The 25,174-nt window shown below is 45.4% G+C and overlaps 1 protein-coding gene across 3 annotated transcripts in view; it reads left to right on the top strand.

Annotated features, from left to right (window-relative positions):
• Window positions 1-2,652: 2,652 nt before the first annotated feature.
• LOC115180277 (potassium voltage-gated channel subfamily C member 2) overlaps window positions 2,653-25,174 on the top strand; it is a 93,792-nt gene continuing 71,270 nt past the window's right edge. For all 3 annotated transcript variants that reach the window (XM_029742238.1, XM_029742237.1, XM_029742239.1), the window contains exon 1: window positions 2,653-3,532. In XM_029742238.1, coding sequence (XP_029598098.1) covers window positions 2,981-3,532 — 552 coding nt within the window. In that variant the 5' untranslated portion in view covers window positions 2,653-2,980. The remainder of the gene's footprint in view (window positions 3,533-25,174) is intronic.

A 25,174-nucleotide genomic window follows, 5' to 3' on the forward strand; every position in this document is an offset into this window, starting at 1 on the left:
CAAGTGGCTTAACCCTTTTGGCGCAATGAGTGTTTGCTTTTCACGCCAGCGACCCGGGTTCACTTCCCTGCCCCGCCATTCGCTACAATACTATGGCTCCTTGCTCTTGAAGAAAGTATCTTGTTGCCATAGCTCCTTGCCAAATGTTAAATGTTAGCTAAGTGCTGCTATCTGTTCTGTTTTTGTATCAGGCCTGATTTGACACATTCAGACTTGTGCCATTTGAATTTGTCTTAGTTGATTTGCTCTGAAAAGATTCATTTGTCTGAACTGTGTAAAATAAGCTGTGAGTACCACACAATGGAAGGTCAAACATTAGCCATTAAGCTAAGCTAGTTGAAGGGTATTTTTAGGAAATGTCTCTACTCATACGAACCCCCTCCTAGTTTTATGAAAATGTAATCTTTCTGAAAGATGTTCATTATATTGTTTATATTAACTGCTTAAGTTATAGTTGATTCAGATTAAATATATCCATGAAATAGATATTAGGCCTACTAGACAGAGAGGGTGGGTAGACCAGAGACATATATTTAAAGAGTTTGGACATTGTGCTTTCTGCATCTAAATGTGCCTCTGGGGTAGACTGTGGCTTAAAATTTGAAAAAAATATTGTGTAAAAATTGGACTTGCACTTGAACCCAAATGCATTCAAACCCAGGCTGCAAGACCTCTCCATGGAGAAATGGCCATGCAGATCTACATGGCTGATATAGGCAGCCTAGGAACCACCTTGGCTCTGTGAAACTTATTTTTTACCCTTCACTTCCTGATAAAGATCAGCTCTCTGGCAGTCTGCTTGTTCTATTTTTAGCAAAGAGCTGTGGGAGAGGGGGAAATAGATAGGTGCTGCTGGTTGTTTGGTTCTTGTATTGGTCATGTGGAAGTATACCTCCCACTGAGCACACACTGGTTGAATCAAAGTTGTTTCCATGTCATTTCAATGAAATGACATTGAACCAACATATGGATTAGACATTGAATTGGCATCTGTGCCCAGTGAGCTGTTTATTGGGAAAGACCCTTTCAGTCCACATGTGCTGAAGACCATAATGTTGCATGATGAATGGCTCCCAATAATATTAAACAAAACGCCAATGAAACAGACGGTTAAATTGCTCTGATCAGAACCATGTCCCAGATTGAGGCTTCTGTTTCCCCCCCTAGATAACCATTTTGAGAAAAAGCCTAGTTTTTCCCCCTGCTTTTCTATTTACAGCCCAATTGTATATATAGGCTATAACCTACTCTTCTCATTGGCTACGGTTTGTAAATTGTAATGTAACATTTTTAAAAGAAATAAACTTTGAATGGAAGTGGAGTTTTCCCCCTTTGTAAATGAGAAATTAGTTTTCATTACTGTTCAGTCAGAGCGTGGCACGTTTTTACTGCATGTCCATCGGGGAATATGATGCGCGTAATTATAGCTATCCTCCTCTCAACGCCTCATCCGGTTGATTGAGCTGCGCTGAGCACATCAAAGGAGACACGCTCTCTAGTGCCACCCAACCAAGTGTAGACATTCAAAGAGATGTCACATTTTAGGCTTGAGTGCCTTGATTTCACGATGTCTTTATTTTGTTTGGCTAATTCCCAGCACTTTAGTAGCGTATAGGCCTATAGCTACTGCGTTAGTACATAGGCCTATGCGTTATGCTACTCCAAAAAGGGTTCTATGCTTGCTTCATATATGGCAACACTTAAGGTTCTGTATAGAACCGAAATTGTTCTATATAGGCTTCCATATTGGGTTCTATTTGGAACCAAAATAAAAAATGTTGGTTAAATCCAGAACCTTTTTTTCTAAGAGTGTATTGTGACCGATCTATTCAACACGTTAACCAGAGAGAGACACTGACCTGACCAGTTCTGTTTTGCTCTTGGCAACTGGTCCGAATCACGAGTTATTATGAGAATGTAATTGATAGCCTATGTTGCTCGAATTAAACCACTCAGCATGCCAGGTGAGCTAAATCAACGTGTTGAAATAGAACCCAACAAATGGAACCGAAAGTTGAACTATTTTCCTGCGGTTGCTGATGTCACAGATGTAAGGTGCTGAAAGGACAGCTCCCTCGCTTTGAAAGCGCATCTCGCGTCAGTGTGAAACCAGATCGAAGATAATTCCTATAAATAATTGCACTATGAAATGTAGGACCACACTCTGTGATGGAAATAGAACGGGATCAACACGAGCCATGTTTCTCAGTCAAGCAATCTGACCTGTTGAGAACATTCGCGTTCAACATCTTATTTCGGCGAATCATAAAAGCTGAAAAAAGTTGCACTAGATATTCGTTGGCATAGATTTCAACTATTTAATTGCCAATCCAAATGTAATGAGTGATCGTTGCTACATAGCAACATGAGCACGTGTGAGAGGATCGCTAGTAACACGGACGCACACACACACACTATAGCAACAGACAACCTGTGTGCAGAAAGGGAGAGGGTGTGCCCTTGACGTCGTCTCTCGTCAAAGACTCACATTTCGGAGAGAACCATATCCAGGTTTGCTTACTTGCTATTCACCACGGCATGGCATGACCTTAACAAAAAGGGCACAGAGCTCAAGGTTACAAATCAATAACTGGAATGGTTTCGTTTGACTTCACCTGTCCAAGTGTTGAGCGGAGAAGAGAGTTAAGACAGCCCCAAGGCACAACATCACCAGCGCTGCCTGTGCTTGGAGCTACTGGCTGACAGATCCTCGCACAAGGAGGAACTAGAGGGAGTCTGACAAGCGATAAGATCCTTCTTCCAATCTTCCAAACCACCAACAACGATGAGATTGGTAAAGCACTTTCACCAAGCGTAATGAGAGCTCCAGGCTGAATTTGGAGTGGCTGCTCTCAGCTGAATCCAAAAGGGCTTTCGTGAGATTTTCTAACCCAACTGGGTGTGTACAGCACCGTGCCCGCTGTTACTCTGGACTGCACTCGATATACCTTATTTACCAAGTCATGTCTTATACAGAGCGATGGGTAAGTTCGACGACAACGAGAGGATAATCCTCAACGTTGGGGGAACCAGGCACGAGACGTACAAGAACACGCTGAGGACACTGCCGGGGACTCGGCTGGCCCTTCTTGCCTCCGATTCTGACATCGAGTCCGTTTTGGATCAGCTGCAACAAGTCCCCGGCTTCATAGAGTACAACACGCGGAACAACGAATACTTTTTTGACCGCCACCCAGGGGTATTCGCTTATGTCCTTAACTACTATCGAACCGGGAAACTCCATTGCCCAGCAGATGTTTGTGGTCCGCTGTTCGAGGAAGAGCTGTCCTTCTGGGGAATCGATGAGACGGACGTGGAGCCTTGCTGCTGGATGACCTATCGCCAACACAGGGACGCCGAGGAGGCGCTCGATGTGTTCGACATAAACGTTGACAATGGAGACGACGACGAAGAGACGGGGAAAAGACTCGGCATTGAGGACGTGGTTGATCCTAATATCAGCCGCTGGAAAAAGTGGCGACCTGTGATTTGGAATCTATTTGAGGATCCCTATTCTTCCAGAGCGGCAAGGGTAAGAGCGCGCGCTTGTGTGGGGAGCTCACATAACAGTCCATGCACAAGTTCCCCCGATTCCTTCTTTGCACAGAAAAGTGTAATTACATTAGACATCAATTCCTCCTAATAAAATAAAAAATTATTACTCAAATATAACATACATTATACATGATTAACATTTTAAATTCGTTGTAAGGGACATAGGTTGTCTGCTTATTCACATTTCAGTGTGCATCAAAGATGATTCCCCCACGACTGCTTTCATAATCACCTTTTAAACTTGAATATAGTTCAAATAATTCAACTCGATATTTCTCCTCTTTTTGTCATACACAAGTATGCATTTTAACATGTCAATGCACTATACTTGTGGTGCGTAAATACATATTTAAATTAAGCTACACTACCTATCCATGATATTGAGAAACAAGTAGAAATCTTTCACGAATTAGATTACTGTTTTTTTTCTGATAGCACCAAATTAGTTTTTTTCTTCTGTCGGTTGGGTTTGTTTGATATTAAGCATGACGTATGGTAGAGGGGTGATGGAATGGTCCATCGCTCAACAGAAATAGGCTATTGTAGAACCTGTGGTTAGACACACCATCATATTCCCAAATTGTACCATTTATCTGCAATCCTATACCAGAAACATTACGTATTTGGCCTTAAGCCTACTTTTACGAACAAGATTCGGGCGGTTATTTATTTAAAATTATTATTTTATTTTAAAATATAAGTTTAACATATCAATTATTTTAAATGTTTACCGCAATAACTCACGACATGAGCCTAAATTCGACCATTGCAACAATGTAAACACTAAAACATGACCTTGAATTGATTGCTTTTGATTGAAATGCTCATGGGCAATTTTACATGTTGGAGTGAGATGTGCCCCGCTTATTAATAGCCTGCGTGAGAAAGTATTTCAGAATCTTTACGTAACGCAGAGGGCATTAGACTAATTGTCACTTACAATTGAACTCTTTTGCATACTTGGTTATCTATCAGTTATTTCTTGTTGATTTAAGTCGAATTCTATAGGTTGCTGTCAATCATTTGTTCATTTTACACCTGGCAAACGTGTCTTCTCTTACTGAAATGTTATGGTGAGCCTCCTACATATCTACCTATCGGTCCACACCTTATCCATGCCGACTGTATGCTCACCTGACCAGTGCAGGACTAGTGTTTACTGGCCTGCAGTTGTTTTGCTCAATAGGCAGTAAATAACCATCTCATTGGCCGACTGGCTGTGGAGTCAGCGCTCCAGAGGCTCCTGGCCACTATCATGTCACAATGTGTACCCCATCATTTTCGGAGTCTAAAATGACCTCCTGTCTCATCTCCCTCATGCCTAAACGGCCTTGTTTATATCCAGCTCATCTCTCACTAGCAGGAGGCCCATTAATAGGATCTCCCTGGGGAGATTGTGCTGTTGATGGTGCCTTGAAACAGACAGGGCTGTCTTCAGCTAATAGAATAATGAAGCCAGGTATCCACAAAGCTTGTCACTCAGAGTAGGAGTGCTGATCTAGGATCAGATCCCCACTGCCCATGTAATCATTTTCCATTATGATCTAAGAGGCACAACTGATCCTAGATCTGCACTGGGCAAAAGGCTAGCGCTACCGCTTACAGTGAACGGGACATGGAGTCATACAATAAATCCCGCTACGACCTCTGACGAGAGACATCAAACATGCAAAATGACAATATAGGAGGAAGGTGTAATCCTAATTGACCGGCTACGACGTTCGTTGTATGTGGCAGTGTTTGCAGACGATAACGGATTACAAAGGGAAACCCAGCCATGAGCTGTCCAGCAATGCAGAACTCCCAAACGAGCTAAATACCTTTTATGCTCGCTTCGAGGAATATATCACTGTGCCTTGCGTGAAAGCCCCTGTTTTTCCATGTGACTGTGTGATCTCGCTTTCCATGGCCGATGTGAGCAAAACGTTTAAACAGGTTAACAATCATAAGGCATCCAGGCCAGATGGAATACCAGGGCGTATTCTCAAAGCATGCACAGACCAGCTGGCAGGTGTCTTCACAGACATTTTCAATCTCTCCTTGTCCCAGTCTGTAATCCCAACATCCTTTTAATTGATCACAGTTGTCCCTGTTCCCAAGAGCTCCAAGGTAACCTGCCTAAATAACTATCACCCTGTAGCACTCACATCTGTAATTATGAAGTGCTTTGAAAGGCTGGTCATGTCACACATCAACACCATCATCCCAGACACGTTAGACCCATTCCAATTCACATACCGTACCAACAGCTCCACAGATGACACAACCTCAATTGCACTTCACACTGCCCTCTCCAACCTGGGCAAGAGGGGAAATAACTATGTGAGATTGCTGTTCATAGACTACAGCTCAGCGTTCAACATCATAGTCCCCTCCAATGCTCATCACCAAGCTTGGGCCCCTGGGACTGAACCCCTCCCTCTGCAACTAGATCCTGGACATCCTGACGGGCCTGCCCCAGGTGGTGAGGGTAGGCAACAACACTTCTGCCACGCTGACCCTCAACACGAGGCCACTCACGGGTGTGTGCTTAGTCCCCTGCTGTACTCCCTGTTCACCCACGACTGCGTGGCCGTGCATAACTCCAACACCATCATCATGAGTCAGCCTACAGGGAGGAGGTCAGAGACTTAGCAGTGTGGTGCCAGGACAACAATCTCTCCCTCAACGTTAATAAGACCAAGGAGCTGATTGTGGACTATAGGAGAAAGAGGGGAGAGCACACTCCCATCCACATCGACAGGGCTTTTGTGGAGCGGGTCGAGAGCTTCAAGTTCCCTGGTGTCCACATCACTAAGGACTTAAAATGGTCCACACACACCCGCACAGTTGTGAAGAGGGCACAGCAGTGCCTCTTCCTCCTCAGGAGGCTGAAAAGATTTGGCATGGGCCCTCAGATCCTCCAAATGTTCTACAGCTGCACCATTGAGAGCATCTTGACTGGCTGCATCACCACTTGGTATGGCAATATCACCGCCCTTGACAGCAAAGCGCTACAAAGGGTGGTGCGGACCAGAAAACGGTATCGAAGCATCGGCTCTCAGACCAACAAGCTCAGAGACAGCTTCTACCCCAAGCCATAAGGCTGCTAAATAGTCAGACTGCTAAATAGTCAATTAATGTTACCCGAACTGTCTGCACTGACCCTACGCACATCCACTTTATATACATACCATATACACACTCACTCACACACATTAAACTTTTACACCGACACAAAACCCTCACACATTCACAAACACTACACACGCATGCATACCGACACAACACAAACACACACACACACACACACAAACATACACGCACATTCACACAGACACACTTTTATACTCATCATTTGCTGCTGCTACTCTGTTCTTTATTTTACCCGTATTATTATCTATCCTGATGCCTAGTCACTTTACCCTGCCTTCATGTACATATCTACCTCAAATACCTTATTATTATCTATCCTGATGCCTAGTCACTTTACCCTGCCATCATGTTCATATCTACCTGAAATACCTTATTATTATCTATCCTGATGCCTAGTCACTTTACCCTGCCATCATGTTCATATCTACCTCAAATACCTTATTATTATCTATCCTGATGCCTAGTCACTTTACCCTGCCATCATGTTCATATCTACCTCAAATACCTTATTATTATCTATCCTGATGCCTAGTCACTTTACCCTGCCTTCATGTACATATCTACCTCAAATACCTTATTATTATCTATCCTGATGCCTAGTCACTTTACCCTGCCTTCATGTACATATCTACCTCAAATACCTTATTATTAACTATCCTGATGCCTAGTCACTTTACACTGCCTTCATGTACATATCTACCTCAAATACCTTATTATTATCTATCCTGATGCCTAGTCACTTTACCCTGCCTTCATGTACATATCTACCTCAAATACCTTATTATTATCTATCCTGATGCCTAGTCAATTTACCCTGCCATCATGTACATATCTACCTCAAATACCTTATTATTATCTATCCTGATGCCTAGTCACTTTACCCTGCCGTCATGTATATATCTACCTCAAATACCTTATTATTATCTATCCTGATGCCTAGTCACTTTACCCTTCCTTCATGTACATATCTACCTCAAATACATCGCACCTCTGCACGTTGATCTGGTACTGGTACTCCCTGTATATAGCTCCACATTGATCTGGTACTGGTACTCCCTGTATATAGCTCCACATTGATCTGGTACTGGTACTCCATGTATATAGCTCCACATTGATCTGGTACTGGTCCTCCCTGTATATAGCTCTACATTGATCTGGTACTGGTACTCCCTGTATATAGCTCCACATTGATCTGGTACTGGTACTCCCTGTATATAGCTCCACATTGATCTGGTACTGGTACTCCCTGTATTTAGCTCCACATTGATCTGGTACTGGTACTCCCTGTATATAGCTCCACATTGATCTGGTACTGGTACTCCCTGTATATAGCTCCACATTGATCTGGTACTGGTACTCCCTGTATATAGCTCAATATAGATCTGGTACTGGTACTCCCTGTATATAGCTCAATATAGATCTTGTACTGGTACTCCCTGTATATAGCTCCACATTGATCTGGTACTGGTACTCCCTGTATATAGCTCAATATAGATCTGGTACTGGTACTCCCTGTATATAGCTCCACATTGATATGGTACTGGTACTCCCTGTAAATAGCTCCACATTGATCTGGTACTGGTACTCCCTGTATATAGCTCCACATTGATCTGGTACTGGTACTCCCTGTATATAGCTCCACATTGATCTGGTACTGGTACTCCCTGTAAATAGCTCCACATTGATCTGGTACTGGTACTCCCTGTATATAGCTCCACATTGATCTGGTACTGGTACTCCCTGTATATAGCTCCACATTGATCTGGTACTGGTACTCCCTGTATATAGCTCCACATTGATCTGGTACTGGTACTCCCTGTATATAGCTCAATATAGATCTGGTACTGGTACTCCCTGTATATAGCTCCACATTGATCTGGTACTGGTACTCCCTGTAAATAGCTCCACATTGATCTGGTACTGGTACTCCCTGTATATAGCTCCACATTGATCTGGTACTGGTACTCCCTGTATATAGCTCCACATTGATCTGGTACTGGTACTCCCTGTAAATAGCTCCACATTGATCTGGTACTGGTACTCCCTGTAAATAGCTCCACATTGATCTGGTACTGGTACTCCCTGTATATACAGTTGAAGTCGGATGTTTACATACACCTTAGCCAACTACATTTACACTTAGTTTTTCACAATTCCTGACATTTAATCCTAGTAAAAATTCCCTGTCTTAGGTCAGTTAGGATCACCACTTTATTTTAAGAATGTGAAATGTCAGAATAATATTAGAGAGAATGATTTATTTCAGCTTTTATTTCTTTCATCACATTACCAGTGGGTCAGAAGTTTACATACACTCAATTAGTATTTGGTAGCATTGCCTTTACATTGTTTAACTTGGGTCAAACGTTTTGGGTAGCCTTTCACAAGCTTCCCACAAAAATGTTGGTGAATTTTGGCCCATTCCTCCTGACAGAGCTGGTGTAACTGAGTCAGGTTTGTAGGCCCCCTTGCTCGCACACGCTTTTTCAGTTCTGCCCACAAAGTTTCTATAGGATTGAGGTCAGGGCTTTGTGATGGCCACTCCAATACCTTGACTTTGTTGTCCTTAAGCCATTTTGCCACAACTTTGGAAGTATGCTTGGGGTCATTGTCCATTTGGAAGACAAATTTCCGACTTTCTGACTGATGTCTTGAGATGTTGCTTCAATATATCCACATCATTTTCCTTTCTCATGATGCCATCTATTTTGTGAAATACACCAATCCCTCCTGCAGCAAATCACCCCCACAACATGATGCTGCCACCCCCGTGCTTCACGGTTAGGATGGTGTTCTTCGGCTTGCAAGCCTCCCCCTTTTTCCTCCAAACATAACAATGGTTATTATGGCCAAACAGTTCTATTTTTGTTTCATTAGACCAGAGGACATTTCTCCAAAAAGTACGATCTTTGTCCCCATGTACAGTTGCAAACCGTAGTCTTGCTTTTTTATGGCGGTTTTGAAGCAGTGGCTTCTTCCTTGCTGAGCGGCCTTTCAGGTTATGTCGATATAGGACTTGTTTTACTGTGGATATAGATACTTTTGTGCCTGTTTCCTCCAGCATCTTCACAAGGTTCTTTGCTGTTGTTCTGGGATTGATTTGCACTTTTCGCACCAAAGTATGTTCATCTCTAGGAGACAGAACGCGTCTCCTTCCTGAGCGGTATGACGGCTGCATGGTCCCATGGTGTTTATACTTGCTTACTATTGTTTGTACAGATGAACGTGGTACCTTCAGGCGTTTGGAAATTGCTCCCAAGGATGAACCTTGGGAGCAATGTCTTGGCTGATTTATTTTGATTTTCCCATTATGTCAAGCAAAGAGGCACTGAGTTTGAAGGAAGGCCTTGAAATACATCCTCAGGTACACCTCCAATTGACTTAAATTATGTCAATTAGCCAATCAGAAGCTTCTAAAGCCATAACATAATTTTCTGGAATTTTCCAAGATGTTTAAAGGCACAGTCAACTTAGTGTATGTACATTTCTGACCCACTGGATTTGTGATACAGGGAATTATAAATTAAATAATCTGTCTGTAAACAATTGTTGGAAAAATTACTTGTGTCATGCACAAAGTAGATGTCCTAACCGACTTGCCAAAACTATAGTTTGTTAACAAGAAATTTGTGGAGTGGTTGAATAACGAGTTTTACTGACTCCAACCTAAGTGTATGTAAACTTCCGACTTCAACTGTAGCTCCACATTGATATGGTACTGGTACTCCCTGTATATAGCTCCACATTGATCTGGTACTGGTACTCCCTGTGTATAGCTCCACATTGATCTGGTACTCCCTGTATATAGCTCCACATTGATCTGGTACTGGTCCTCCCTGTATATAGCTCCACATTGATCTGGTACTGGTACTCCCTGTGTATAGCTCCACATTGATCTGGTACTCCCTGTATATAGCTCCACATTGATCTGGTACTGGTCCTCCCTGTATATAGCTCCACATTGATCTGGTACTGGTCCTCCCTGTGTATAGCTCCACATTGATATGGTACTGGTACTCCCTGTATATAGCTTCACATTGATCTGATACTGGTACTCCCTGTATATAGCTCCACATTGATCTGGTACTCCCTGTATATAGCTTCACATTGATCTGGTACTGGTACTCCCTTTATATAGCTCCACATTGATCTGGTACTGGTGATCTCTGTATATAGCCCCACAGTGATCTGGTACTGGTACTCCCTGTGTATAGCTCCACATTGATCTGGTACTGGTACTCCCTGTATATAGCTCCACATTGATCTGGTACTGGTACTCCCTTTATATAGCTCCACATTGATCTGGTACTGGTGATCTCTGTATATAGCTCCACATTGATCTGGTACTGGTCCTCCCTGTATATAGCTGCACATTGATCTGGTACTGGTACTCCCTGTATATAGCTTCACATTGATCTGGTACTGGTACTCCCTGTATATAGCTCCACATTGATCTGGTACTGGTCCTCCCTGTATATAGCTCTATTCTTGTGTATTTTACCAGGTGTATTCAGGGCATGTGGTAAATACAATTGATTTGATCAGCACGCCTTCTCTGAGACTCTTTATGAATAAAGGACCTGGCCACTCTCCCTTTTGCTTTTGATACATAGCTACACTGGCCACTCCCCTTTTGAGACATAGATACACTGGTCACTCCCCTTTTGAGACGTAGACACACTGGCCACTCCCCTTTTCATACATAGATACAGTCAATAACAATGTTATTTATTTATTTATTTGATCCCTCTCTCTCCTACATCTTGACATACCTTGTCAGTCAAAGTCTCACCAGGAGTATAGAGAGCACCACACCAGGAGTATAGAGAGCACCACACCAGGAGTATAGAGAGCACCACACCAGGAGTATCGCGAGCACCACACCAGGAGTATAGAGAGCACCACACCAGGAGTATAGAGAGCACCACACCAGGAGTATAGAGAGCACCACACCAGGAGTATAGAGAGCACCACACCAGGAGTACTGAGAGCACCACACCAGGAGTATAGAGAGCACCACACCAGGAGTATAGAGAGCACCACACCAGGAGTATAGAGAGCACCACACCAGGAGTATAGAGAGCACCACAACAGGAGTATAGAGAGCACCACACCAGGAGTACAGAGAGCACCACACCAGGAGTATCGTGAGCACCACACCAAGAGTATAGAGAGCACCACACCAGGAGTATAGAGAGCACCACACCAGGAGTATAGAGAGCACCACACCAGGAGTATAGAGAGCACCACACCAGGAGTATAGAGAGCACCACAGCAGGAGTATAGAGAGCACCACACCAGGAGTATAGAGAGCACCACAACAGGAGTATAGAGAGCACCACACCAGGAGTATAGAGAGCACCACACCAGGAGTATAGAGAGCACCACACCAGGAGTATAGAGAGCATCACACCAGGAGTATAGAGAGCACCACAACATGAGTATAGAGAGCACCACACCAGGAGTATAGAGAGCACCACACCAGGAGTATAGAGAGCACCACACCAGGAGTACCGAGAGCACCACACCAGGAATATAGAGAGCACCACACCAGGAGTACCGAGAGCACCACACCAGGAGTATAGAGAGCACCACACCAGGAGTATAGAGAGCACCACACCAGGAGTATAGAGAGCACCACACCAGGAGTATAGAGAGCACCACACCAGGAGTATAGAGAGCACCACACCAGGAGTATAGAGAGCACCACACCAGGAGTATAGAGAGCACCACAACAGGAGTATAGAGAGCACCACACCAGGAGTATAGAGAGCACCACACCAGGAGTATAGAGAGCACCACAACAGGAGTATAGAGAGCACCACACCAGGAGTATAGAGAGCACCACACCAGGAGTATAGAGAGCACCACACCAGGAGTATAGAGAGCACCACACCAGGAGTATAGAGAGCACCACACAAGGCGATAAAACGTCTGGACCATTGATCCTGTCAATAATTCATTATTTCCCCAACCGTCTAATCCGAAGCTCTGTCTGCCAGCAATCTACATTTTTAAGGCAGTGCCAAGGGGAAAGAAGGGAGGCGTTGTCTTTGACCTTGCATCTCGCCTTCTTCCAGTCAGTTAGTCAATACCTAGCGAACTGTTAGTGGGAGGGGTTATGACGATGACCACGCCCAAAAACACACACACACACACACACACACACACACACACACACACACACACACACACACACACACACACACACACACACACACACACACACACACACACACACACACACACACACACACACACTTCAGGAGTCAGAACGGAGTGACACAGAGAAGAAATGACAAACAAAGCCCCCACTCAGCCTTCAAATAAAGTATTTCTGTAATTGCGTTCATAGAGGTCGCTCCCCCATGCTCCTCTGATGATGCTCATGGTAATCTCATGTCTCAGTGTGGTGGAGGAGGCTGCCTGACTGCTTCACTTTGATGCCTAAGCCCCTCTCTCATGTTATTCCTGTGCTCCTGGGCTTTACTTCTCCCCTGAGCGCAGGGAGACTGAGATCTCTCACCTCCCCAGACTGCGTGTGCTAGAGAACCCACAGGCTCCTAATCCTCCCTTGACAGGGTGTTAAAGTAGAATAATGGGGACTTATTCCCATGGAAATTAGATGGCTGGTTGGCGTCGCTGCAACTCCAGCCACCACCGCCTTCCCCTCAGTCACTGTTATACCAGAGAATGACTGATGCCACTGGGCATTATCTTAAAGTAGTCCCATGGATCAGACAGTGAAAAATGCACTTGGCTTTTCCTACTAGCACTGACTAGCACCAAGACAAGAGAGCATGTCTATAGCAAACACTTAACGGAGGGACCAAATCCCCACATCTCACATGCCTTTCAGTAATGACTGATGAAAGCGAGGACAGGTCCCAGAACACAGGCCCTGTTCAGCTATATTGTGGGTCAGCTCCTATCCCCTATCCTGGCTTTGTTTTCTGTCACATATAAATGCTAAAGCTTGAGTAGTTATCTCCAGTTGTTTTAATTAACACTGATGTTGCCCTTTTGAGGTAGTCATATTATGAGTTCTCTCAACGCCATCTAGAGTCTTCCGTGCCCCTCAACTTTGACCTCTGCCTTGTCCCTCAACTTTGACCTCTTCTGTGCCCCTCAACTTTGACCTCTGCCGTGCCCCTCAACTTTGACCTCTGCCGTGCCCCTCAACTTTGACCTCTTCCGTGCCCCTCAACTTTGACCTCTGCCTTGTCCCTCAACTTTGACCTCTTCTGTGCCCCTCAACTTTGACCTCTTCTGTGCCCCTCAACTTTGACCTCTGCCGTGCCCCTCAACTTTGACCTCTTCTGTGCCCCTCAACTTTGACCACTGCCGTGCGCCTCAAGTTTGAGCTCTGCCGTGACCCTCTACTTTGACCACCCCCGTGCCCCTCAAGTTTGACATCTGCTGTGCCCCTTAACTTTGACCTCTTCCGTGCTCCTCAACTTTGACCTCTTCCGTGCTACCAAAACTTTGAACTCCTCCTTGCCCCTCAACTTGGAGCTCTGCTAAAACAGACAGGAAGACCACAACACCACAGTCAGGAGCTCAGTCTGGGATTTGCTGTAGGGAGGATAATGTGTTCTGAACAGTGCTGCTTCTGTTTACAGGGCGGTATTGTGCATGGTTATGATGGTGATGGTGACAATGACAACAGTAGTTGGGGTGGTGATTATGATGATGATGATACGTGTGTATGGATATTACAAGCATTTCATTACACCAACAATAACATCTGTATGTGACCAATACAATTAGATTTGATATGGTTGCGTCCCAAATAGTAGCCTATTCCCTGGCACCCTATTCCCACAGCATGTAGAGAATGTGGTGCTATTTGAGATGCACACCATGAGTTTGTACAGTATGTGAAGGTGCAAGAGCTACAGCTCCATATGACTTGAGTTTCTCCTTTTCAGACATCATTCTACAGATGTGTTCTAGTGTCTATTTGCCCAGTGTTCATTGAAACTCTCTCATGGAATAGGAGCTAGAACTGGCCTTAGAATGCCCAGAGAATTCTGGTAGTGCTGGGAACCGATTACTGATTGGAGGAAAACCCTTAGAATTAGCTCCTTCAAATTCCCCCTGCTGACGTCACATAGCAGGCTTCCGAATGTCAATGTGCTCCTCCATCTGTGAATACTTATGCTAGCTGATAACAACAGCAGTTGTGTGTGTGTGTGTGTGTGTGGCTATGTCCTACAGATTGATGAATCCATACTGTTCTCCCCATGCTGAGCAGCCTCTCCCCTTAAGCTATGCTCAGTGTGTGTGTGTGGGTGTGTTTGTGTGTTCTCCTGTGTTGCTATTCAGTTTGTTTGTCTATCCTTGTATCTCTGTAGTTGGCCGTGGCAGGATCAGGATGGTTAAACAACTCATTACCATTATCATGTTGTTTGTGCCTGTATACAGTAAGGCAGAGATTCTGACTCTTTCCTAAGCTTTCTTTCATTTCCCATGATCCCATCAGAGACTGACGCTTTGCTTCCCGCCACTTAAGAGGTTAAACCCACACCGTCTGGGTTGCCGCTACCGCCCGCCGCACGCCTGGAGATGCTTCCGACCCCGGCCCAGGCTTGCGCTCGCTCAGCCTGTTGTCATGGCAACATGCTCGTTCTCTTCCTGTTTTCATTCAGAGCTGCCTGCTCCATGAAACCGTTTGATTTCAGGAATTCGCTCAAATATGACCTCCCCCCCCACCACCACCACCACCACCGCTCCATAACTGTTTATGTACTTGCATATTGGATGCAAAAAGGTATTAAATGTTTTTGAGTGCCAATAGGGCCGTCGTCTTTATGCATGCGTTTTTAACATTGTCTCCTATAAGATAGTCTGAGCAGCTAGGTGGATGAAGGAGGTTTTGTTAGTCTGCTTCTTTCTGTGGTGAATCGTCACAGCTACAGGTCTGTGAGAGAGAGCCTGCCTGTGTCAATGCTGGCACATAATATGCCCGTTGTGCCTTTCTATAGGCCTGTTCTGCCATTATAAGCACCTATAGGCTTATTCTGTCTAAGTTTAGGAGTGCAAGGTAACCCGGTGATGTGCTAACAACTGACTGCTGTGCCCTTTGAGGGAATTCAACCTGACGTGTAAACAGCAATAGACCTGACGCTGGAAGAGGAGGAAGGGCAAATGCCTGCCTGTGCGTGGGTGGCGTCGGCACGCCGCTGGGTATGTTTGTAGCCACTGCCAGTCACGTTAATCTCTCCCGTCAATCATCCCACACTCCTCTCCTTTGGAGTGTAATAACTCACAATATTAGAGAGAGTGGAGAGCCACGTCGTTAAGGAGCTATTATTTTGGCCTCGTCATCATCAAGTGCTCACAAGTAGACTTATTTTCCTACTGTTGTTTATGGTAGTCAACCACATTATGGCAGGTGACTGATCCATGATGGTAGTCAACCACATTATGGCAGGTGACTGATCCATGATGGTAGTCAACCACATTATGGCAGGTGACTGATCCATGACGGGTGACTGATCCATGATGTAGGACTGATCCATGACGGGTGACTGATCCATGATGTAGGACTGATCCATGACGGGTGACTGATCCATGATGTAGGACTGATCCATGACATAGGACTGATCCATGATGGTAGTCAACCACATTATGACAGGTGACTGATCCATGATGGTAGTCAACCACATTATGGCAGGTGACTGATCCATGGCGGGTGACTGATCCGTGATGGTAGTCAACCACATTATGACAGGTGACTGATTCATGACAAGTGACTGATCCATGACATAGGACTGATCCATGACGGGTGACTGATCCATGATGTAGGACTGATCCATGACGGGTGACTGATCCATGATGTAGGACTGATCCATGACATAGGACTGATCCATGATGGTAGTCAACCACATTATGACAGGTGACTGATCCATGACATAGGACTGATCCATGACAGGTGACGGATCCATGACAGGTGACTGATCCATGATGTAGGACTGATCCATGATGTAGGATTGATCCATGACAGGTGACTGATCCATGACAGGTGGCTGATCCATGACAGGTGGCTGATCCATGACGTAGGACTGATCCATGACAGGTGACTGATCCATGACAGGTGACTGATCCATGACAGGTGACTGATCCATGACATAGGACTGATCCATGACAGGTGACTGATCCATGACAGGTGACTGATCCACGCCTGTACCCCACGCCTCAGAGAGTAGAGGACGTCTGCCCTGTCATGTACAGAGCTTCACAAGGCTGCATCCATTTCTCTCTTTCTCTCTCCTTTCCTGCATGCGGCATCAACTCATGCCTTGGCCAAAAGCCATAAAGAAATATCACTACACTTACCAGTTAAAACAAAACACATTGTCTAAAGGACCACATGTGAAGGAGAGGCTGTGGTGTGGAGGTGTCAGGATGGAATAACGACCTCCATCATCGCTCAGGAAGGACAGGAGCCTGATGGATTGTGGGAAGTCATTCATTGCCACACATTCTTCCCCTTGTCCTTGAGAGATTCTGACCTGTTAAAGCAAATTCCCACATAGTGTTAATGTTCAGGGGAGTGGGGGGTTACTGCTACACGCCCTCTGAATGACATGCATTTGAAATATGTATGAATGCGGCATCTCATGCATGTTATCGAAAACACGTGTTCTAGAAATAGAAACCTTGATCTTGGAATGGAACATGTTCAGCTGTTGCGCTGAGACTCAGTGATATAACCTGAGAATAAACGGTGGCACAAACAAAGACTCTATTGAGAGGTCATAAAGCAAGAGGCTGCCCTTGTTAGCATCACCCACGTAGGTATCTTTATGTACACTGTATCTGCACGTGTGCGCAAGAGAGTGCCCCCTGCTTCATACTTGCTTTGTATGTGTCTGAAGCAGGGCTTTTGCGGTAACGTCACATTGATGAATTGAGGCCGTTTCAGCTTTGGTAAGATCTTTGGTCAGAGGGCACTAGTATGGACAGAGGTTTTAATAGGAGACGTTTTGAGGTGCTGGAACCTGAAGCTACCAAGTGGTTCTTCACATTCATATATTCTGGAATAAGCACCTGTGACCAACCGAGAGTCTCTTGTTCACCAAAGGGCTGTTTTAGCCCACCGAGCTCAAGCCTAAATATCGTCTCAGGGAGCTAACGCAAGTCTTCAGGTCTCAGGCTGGTTCTGAACCACCTCTCTTACACCAACACAAATGTTACAGCGGAAACTGCTCTTCAGAATTGGTTAGGATAAGAGAGATACAGTATATTGCCTGTTTCATGCATTTATGGATGTGATGGTGATGACATGCATGAGAAAGGTGTGTGTGCTCTCAGAAAGCGCTCCTTCCTCCAACGTAATGCTCCAAGCGGGGCCCGATATGCACAGGGCCACATTAGTTTTAATAGAAATGCCATTTGTCTGGGAGTTCTGCTACATTATTGATGTTCCTACTGTTCACCAAGATCAAGTGCCTCCTAAGGACAATGGGCGTATTAAGCATTACATTTTCCAGCGCCATCCCTCAACTCTTCCGCTCACACATTAAAAACGTGATTAATAAAACTGATTTATATATTTTTTCCAAATCAAACCCCCAATTGGCCGTCAGTGAATAGTAAAACTGTGGGAAAGTTGGAGTGTTTGAGCTCTGGTAATACTAATTGTGTCTCGCATAACAGTATGTCATACTTATGGTTAGCTTTAGTCTGTAAGGATTTAAAGGCCTTCTGGAGGTCTTTAGTCAATTGTCACACTTTTCACAAGGGCGTCCATGTTGTTTAGAACTCAGACTAATGAATCAGTGGAGTTGTCATATTTAGAGCAAGGGATATTCTGGGGACTGACTCCCCTCTCCTCCCTTCATGGCAGAAGGCCATCTTAGCAGGCCTGTGATTTGCAAATCCAATCGTTCATTTAACACTTGGAGGAGAGAGAATTTATTTCCAGACGCGGTTGGAGGCCAGGCAGCAAACTGAAAACGTCACGGCCGTGATGAGACGTTGGCAGAGGCGTTCGACGGCATGGCGACGAAATTAAGTTGTCACCTCATATTCCCTGTGACCAGGGGTGGGCCGTCCGCCTCGACACCAGATTCCTCATGACCAGGGGTGGGCCTTCCGCCTCGACACCAGATTCCCTGTGACCAGGGGTGGGCCGTCCGCCTCGACACCAGATTCCTCATGACCAGGGGTGGGCCTTCCGCCTCGACACCAGATTCCCTGTGACCAGGGGTGGGCCGTCCGCCGCGACACCAGATTCCTCATGACCAGGGGTGGGCCGTCCGCCTCGACACCAGATTCCTCGTGACCAGAGGTGGGCTGTCCGCCTCGCCGTCAGATACCTCGTGACCAGAGGTGGGCCGTCCGCCTCGCCGTCAGATTCCTCATGACCAGGGGTGGGCCGTCCACCTCACCGTCAGATTCCTCGTGACCAGGGGTGGGCCGTCCACCTCGCCGTCAGATTCCTCGTGACCAGAGGTGGGCCGTCCGCCTCGCCGTCAGATTCCTCGTGGCCAGAGGTGGGCCGTCCGCCTCGCCATCAGATACCTCGTGACCAGAGGTGGGCCGTCCGCCTCGCCGTCAGATACCTCGTGACCAGGGGTGGACCGTCCGCCTCGCCGTCAGATTCCTCATGACCAGGGGTGGGCCGTCCGCCTCGCCGTCAGATACCTCGTGACCAGGGGTGGACCGTCCGCCTCGCCGTCAGATTCCTCATGACCAGGGGTGGGCCTTCCGCCTCGCCGTCAGATAGCCACAGGTTCGAGTGAAGCAGCAAAAAGCCACAGAGTCCATTCATTTCTCTTCTGCCCCCTTCCAAATATAGGCCTCCAAACACTGAAGGAAGCCATTTCTTTTCCCCTATCTTTGTCAAATGCTAATTGCACGCCTGGTTATACTGGGAAATGAACTATGCGACTTTCAACTCGCTGCACTGATCATTTCCATTGGTTCAAAGACGTGGCTTGAAAGAGGTGCCCATTATTTAATATAGCCAACCGGAGCTCGGTGGCCAATTAGACGTGAAGCGGTTAAACTTTGGACGTACAGAAAACCAAAAGGCAGAGCGAGAGCTTGAAATGGATGATTGATCATAGCACGAAACGTTTCAGCCCTTCGGAGTGTGCCAGGGTAAATGGTGTCTCTGTGATAATGGGTTCATTGAGGGCAGATGCCTTACTAATACACAAATTATGTGATCAGTGTATGAACAGCAAAGCTGTTGTTAAAGTTGGACTTCAGTATGTGTTTGCCCATTATTTTTAAATAAGATCTGGGCCTGTATTCACAAATCATCCTAGAGTACTGCTCTAGAATCAGGTCCCCCTTCTTATTCATTATGACTTAAAAGTCTAAACTGACCCTAGATCAGCTCTCTTACTCTTTATGAATATGGGCCTAGGTTTATAAGAATTCAACAGGATCAGTGGGTGGGATACTGACAACCTCGCCTTCTATATTATATGTAATTGACCTGATATTGATTAATGGCACAATGCAATATTTATATACGTTTAACTGCACCACTCAATCCATGCAATATTTCATATCAGTGAGGTATTTTCTCAAGTGAATTGGATGCTATACTGATATATACTATGACCCTATTATGTACATCTACCTATCTTAGTTACCTGTCAAGTGGGTGTCTTGAAGACAATTATAAATGGTGCTGTGTGAAAGCCCAGTCAGCTTGGGTATTGACTGAACATGTGCATCCCAAATGGTACCCTATTTACTATACATAGAGCACTATTTTTGACCACGGCCCACAAGGTGTATACAGAATATGAACATAGTTTACTTTGTAGGGAATAGGGTGCCATTTGAGACGGGCCCCATGTAACTTAAGCTTCTCTGGAGGTCGTCTCAGGGAAGAAGCAAGTCGCACAGAGGGTCAATGAGCTGCCTCTGCCCTCTGGCAGAAATCAGAATGTCAATCTCTGCTCCGCTGCACGTCAGAGGAAGGATCAGGCACATACCATCAGAGATGGAGGGAGGATCTCCATGGAATTTCCTTGATTCCTCACGTCCTCGTCTCCCCTCTCCTCGCGCCTTCCTCAAAATGCATCGAAGGAGTAGATTGGGGAAGTACCTTGGAACCTCCTCCAATGCGTTTTGAGAAGGAGGCGAGGAGAGGACGCAAGGAATCAAGGAAAAAAAATGTATATTCTCACAGTGAAAAAATTGGAAGCTGTGTAACCAAAAAAAAACAAAAGTTGCAGCGATGAGACAAGATCATAATCACGAAATTGGGGAGAAAAAAATATATAATAATAATAATCCCAGTGCTGTATTAGTGAAGTTATGGCACCACTAAGGATGGTAAAGGGCAGATTCATAGGCTGTTCCTCTCTCAGGCACAGATCAACTGTATAATTGTGACAAGCCCTTTCCATCTGCTATATGTGTCACTTTATTAAGACTGAGATCTACTGTACTGCCATGGGGCTTGGTGTCACTTTATTAAGGCCGAGATCTACTGTACTGCCATGGGGGCTTGGTGTCACTTTATTAAGGCTGAGATCTACTGTACTGCCATGGGGGCTTGGTGTCACTTTATTAAGGCTGAGATCTTCTGTACTGCCATGGGGGCTTGGTGTCACTTTATTAAGGCTGAGATATTCTGTACTGCCATGGGGGCTTGGTGTCACTTTATTAAAGCTGAGATCTACTGTACTGCCATGGGGCTTAGTGACACTTTATTAAGGCTGAGATCTACTGTACTGCCATGGGGGTTTGGTGTCACTTTATTAAGGCTGAGATCTACTGTACTGCCATGGGGCTTAGTGACACTTTATTAAGGCTGAGATCTACTGTACTGCCATGGGGGCTTGGTGTCACTTTATTAAGGCTGAGATCTTCTGTACTGCCATGGGGCTTGGTGTCACTTTATTAAGGCTGAGATCTACTGTACTGCCATGGGGGCTTGGTGTCACTTTATTAAGGCTGAGATCTTCTGTACTGCCATGGGGGCTTGGTGTCACTTTATTAAAGCTGAGATCTACTGTACTGCCATGGGGCTTAGTGACACTTTATTAAGGCTGAGATCTACTGTACTGCCATGGGGGCTTGGTGTCACTTTATTAAAGCTGAGATCTACTGTACTGCCATGGGGGCTTAGTGACACTTTATTAAGGCTGAGATCTACTGTACTGCCATGGGGGCTTGGTGTCACTTTATTAAGGCTGAGATCTACTGTACTGCCATGGGGCTTGGTGTCACTTTATTAAGGCTGAGATCTACTGTACTGCCATGGGGCTTAGTGACACTTTATTAAGACTGAGATCTACTGTACTGCCATGGGGGCTTGGTGTCACTTTATTAAGGCTGAGATCTTCTGTGCTGCCATGGGGGCTTGGTGTCACTTTATTAAGGCTGAGATCTTCTGTACTGCCATGGGGCTTGGTGTCACTTTATTAAGGCTGAGATCTACTGTACTGCCATGGGGGCTTGGTGTCACTTTATTAAGGCTGAGATCTTCTGTACTGCCATGGGGGCTTGGTGTCACTTTATTAAGGCTGAGATCTACTGTACTGCCATGGGGGCTTGGTGTCACTTTATTAAGGCTGAGATCTACTGTACTGCCATGGGGCTTAGTGACACTTTATTAAGGCTGAGATCTACTGTACTGCCATGGGGCTTGGTGTCACTTTATTAAGGCTGAGATCTACTGTACTGCCATGGGGCTTGGTGTCACTTTATTAAGGCTGAGATCTACTGTACTGCCATGGGGCTTAGTGACACTTTATTAAGGCTGAGATCTACTGTACTGCCATGGGGGCTTGGTGTCACTTTATTAAGGCTGAGATCTACTGTACTGCCATGGGGCTTAGTGACACTTTATTAAGGCTGAGATCTACTGTACTGCCATGGGGGCTTGGTGTCACTTTATTAAAGCTGAGATCTACTGTACTGCCATGGGGGCTTAGTGACACTTTATTAAGGCTGAGATCTACTGTACTGCCATGGGGCTTAGTGTCACTTTATTAAGGCTGAGATCTACTGTACTGCCATGGGGGCTTGGTGTCACTTTATTAAGGCTGAGATGTTCTGTACTGCCATGGGGGCTTGGTGTCACTTTATTAAAGCTGAGATCTACTGTACTGCCATGGGGCTTAGTGGCACTTTATTAAGGCTGAGATCTACTGTACTGCCATGGGGCTTAGTGACACTTTATTAAAGCTGAGATCTACTGTACTGCCATGGGGCTTAGTGGCACTTTATTAAGGCTGAGATCTACTGTACTGCCATGGGGCTTAGTGACACTTTATTAAGGCTGAGATCTACTGTACTGTCATGGGGCTTAGTGACACTTTATTAAGGCTGAGATCTACTGTACTGCCATGGGGGCTTGGTGTCACTTTATTAAGACTGACACAAACTGTTGAGAAGACCCTTCATGGTTGGCCAGTTTGCCCCTCTAGTAGTGTAACAGCTGTCGTAGAGAGGGGACCAAAGTGCAACGTGTTGAGTGCTCATGATGAAATGTATTTTAACTCAAAAACACTAAAGACAAAATAACAAAGAGAAAAATGAAAGCGCACAGTTCTGTCAGGTACAAAGACTAAACAGAATACAACTACCCACAAACACAGGTGGAAAAAAACCCTACTTAAATATGATCTCCAATTAGAGACAACGAGGACCAGCTGCCTCTAATTGGAGACCCCCCCCCCAAAAAAAACATAGAAATAGAAAACTAGAACTAAACATAGATATAGAAAACATAGAAAAACACAAAACACCCCCTGTCACGCCCTGACCAACTCTACCATAGAAAATAACATCTTACTATGGTCAGGACGTGACAAGTAGTAACATTTATTTACATGATTCTTGAAAAGTACTGTCCTTTCCCTGTCAGTGTCAGATTTGGAAAAAGCCTGGATCAAAGCTTCTAATGTGCTTCCCAGTGTCACACATCTCGATAGGACATGGCAGTATGGACCAGTTATTTTGACTCCCCAAGAGTTAGGGAATCCAACCTGGAGAATGCATTTACATTTACATTTACATTTAAGTCATTTAGCAGACGCTCTTCTCCAGAGCGACTTACAAATTGGGTGTAGGGCCTGATCAGAGCCTGAAGGTATGGAGGTGCCGTTCCCCTCACAGCTCCGTAGGCAAGCACCATGGTCTTGTAGCGGATGCGAGCTTCAACTGGAAGCCAGTGGAGAGAGCGGAGGAGCGGGGTGACGTGAGAGAACTTGGGAAGGTTGAACACCAGACGGGCTGCGGCGTTCTGGATGAGTTGTAGGGGTTTAATGGCACAGGCAGGGAGCCCAGCCAACAGCGAGAATACGCAGTATAGACCAGTTATTTTGACTACCCAAGGGTTAGGGAATCCAACCTAGAGAATATACAATATAGACCAGTTATTTTGATTACCCAGGGGTTAGGGAATCAAACCAGGAGAATGTATAGACCAGTTATTTTGACTACCCAGTGGTTAGGGAATCCAACCAGGAGAATGTATAGACCAGTTATTTTGACTACCCAGTGGTTAGGGAATCCAACCAGGAGAATGTATAGACCAGTTATTGTGACTACCCAGGGGTTAGGGAATCCAACCAGGAGAATGTATAGACCAGTTATTTTGACTACCCAGGGGTTAGGGAATCCATCCTGGAGAATGTATAGACCAGTTATTTTGACTACCCAGGGGTTAGGGAATCCAACCAGGAGAATGTATAGACCAGTTATTTTGACTACCCAGGGGTTAGGGAATCCAACCAGGAGAATGTATAGACCAGTTATTTTGACTACCCAGGGGTTAGGGAATCCATCCTGGAGAATGTATAGACCAGTTATTTTGACTACCCAGGGGTTAGGGAATCCATCCTGGAGAATGTATAGACCAGTTATTTTGACTACCCAGGGGTTAGGGAATCCAACCAGGAGAATGTATAGACCAGTTATTTTGACTACCCAGGGGTTAGGGAATCCAACCTGGAGATTATACAGTATAACAGTAACAGCACTATCCCTGGCTGTCTCTTCTCCTCTATACGGTCCAGTGATCCAGGCCAGGTAGATACCCCACCCTCGCTATTAAGAATCCTCCATTTGGAACACACCCCTGGGGCCCCCACCTCTCCTCCTTGACCCCTCTTGACCCTGACAGGAAGAGTCCCGCTCGGGTGCATTTTGTGTTTCACCGATCACAATCAGGAGCTCCGGTACGGAGTCAGTCTGAGCCACAGGGTTTTGCAGAACAGAAGCCTTATCTATGTCAGGGAAGATATATCTATGTTCACGCTGCCTGTGATGAGTAGCTTTGTACCTCAAAGGCAGCCCCCATGTTCTTTAGACAGATGTGTGAACATCATACATTGAGGTTCTAGCCCGAGAGAGAACCGGCTCATTAGAGGGAGAGAACTGTGGCCCACGGCCAAGTTTGGCATTTAATCATCCAAGGTGAAATCAAAGTTTGATATTTCTAACTTTTGTGTGGAAGTAGGACAGAGGACAGTCAGATAGGTTTTTAATCGTTTTCTTA

This window comes from Salmo trutta, chromosome 40 (assembly GCF_901001165.1).
Source record: "Salmo trutta chromosome 40, fSalTru1.1, whole genome shotgun sequence".
NCBI classification, from domain to species: Eukaryota; Metazoa; Chordata; class Actinopteri; order Salmoniformes; family Salmonidae; genus Salmo; species Salmo trutta.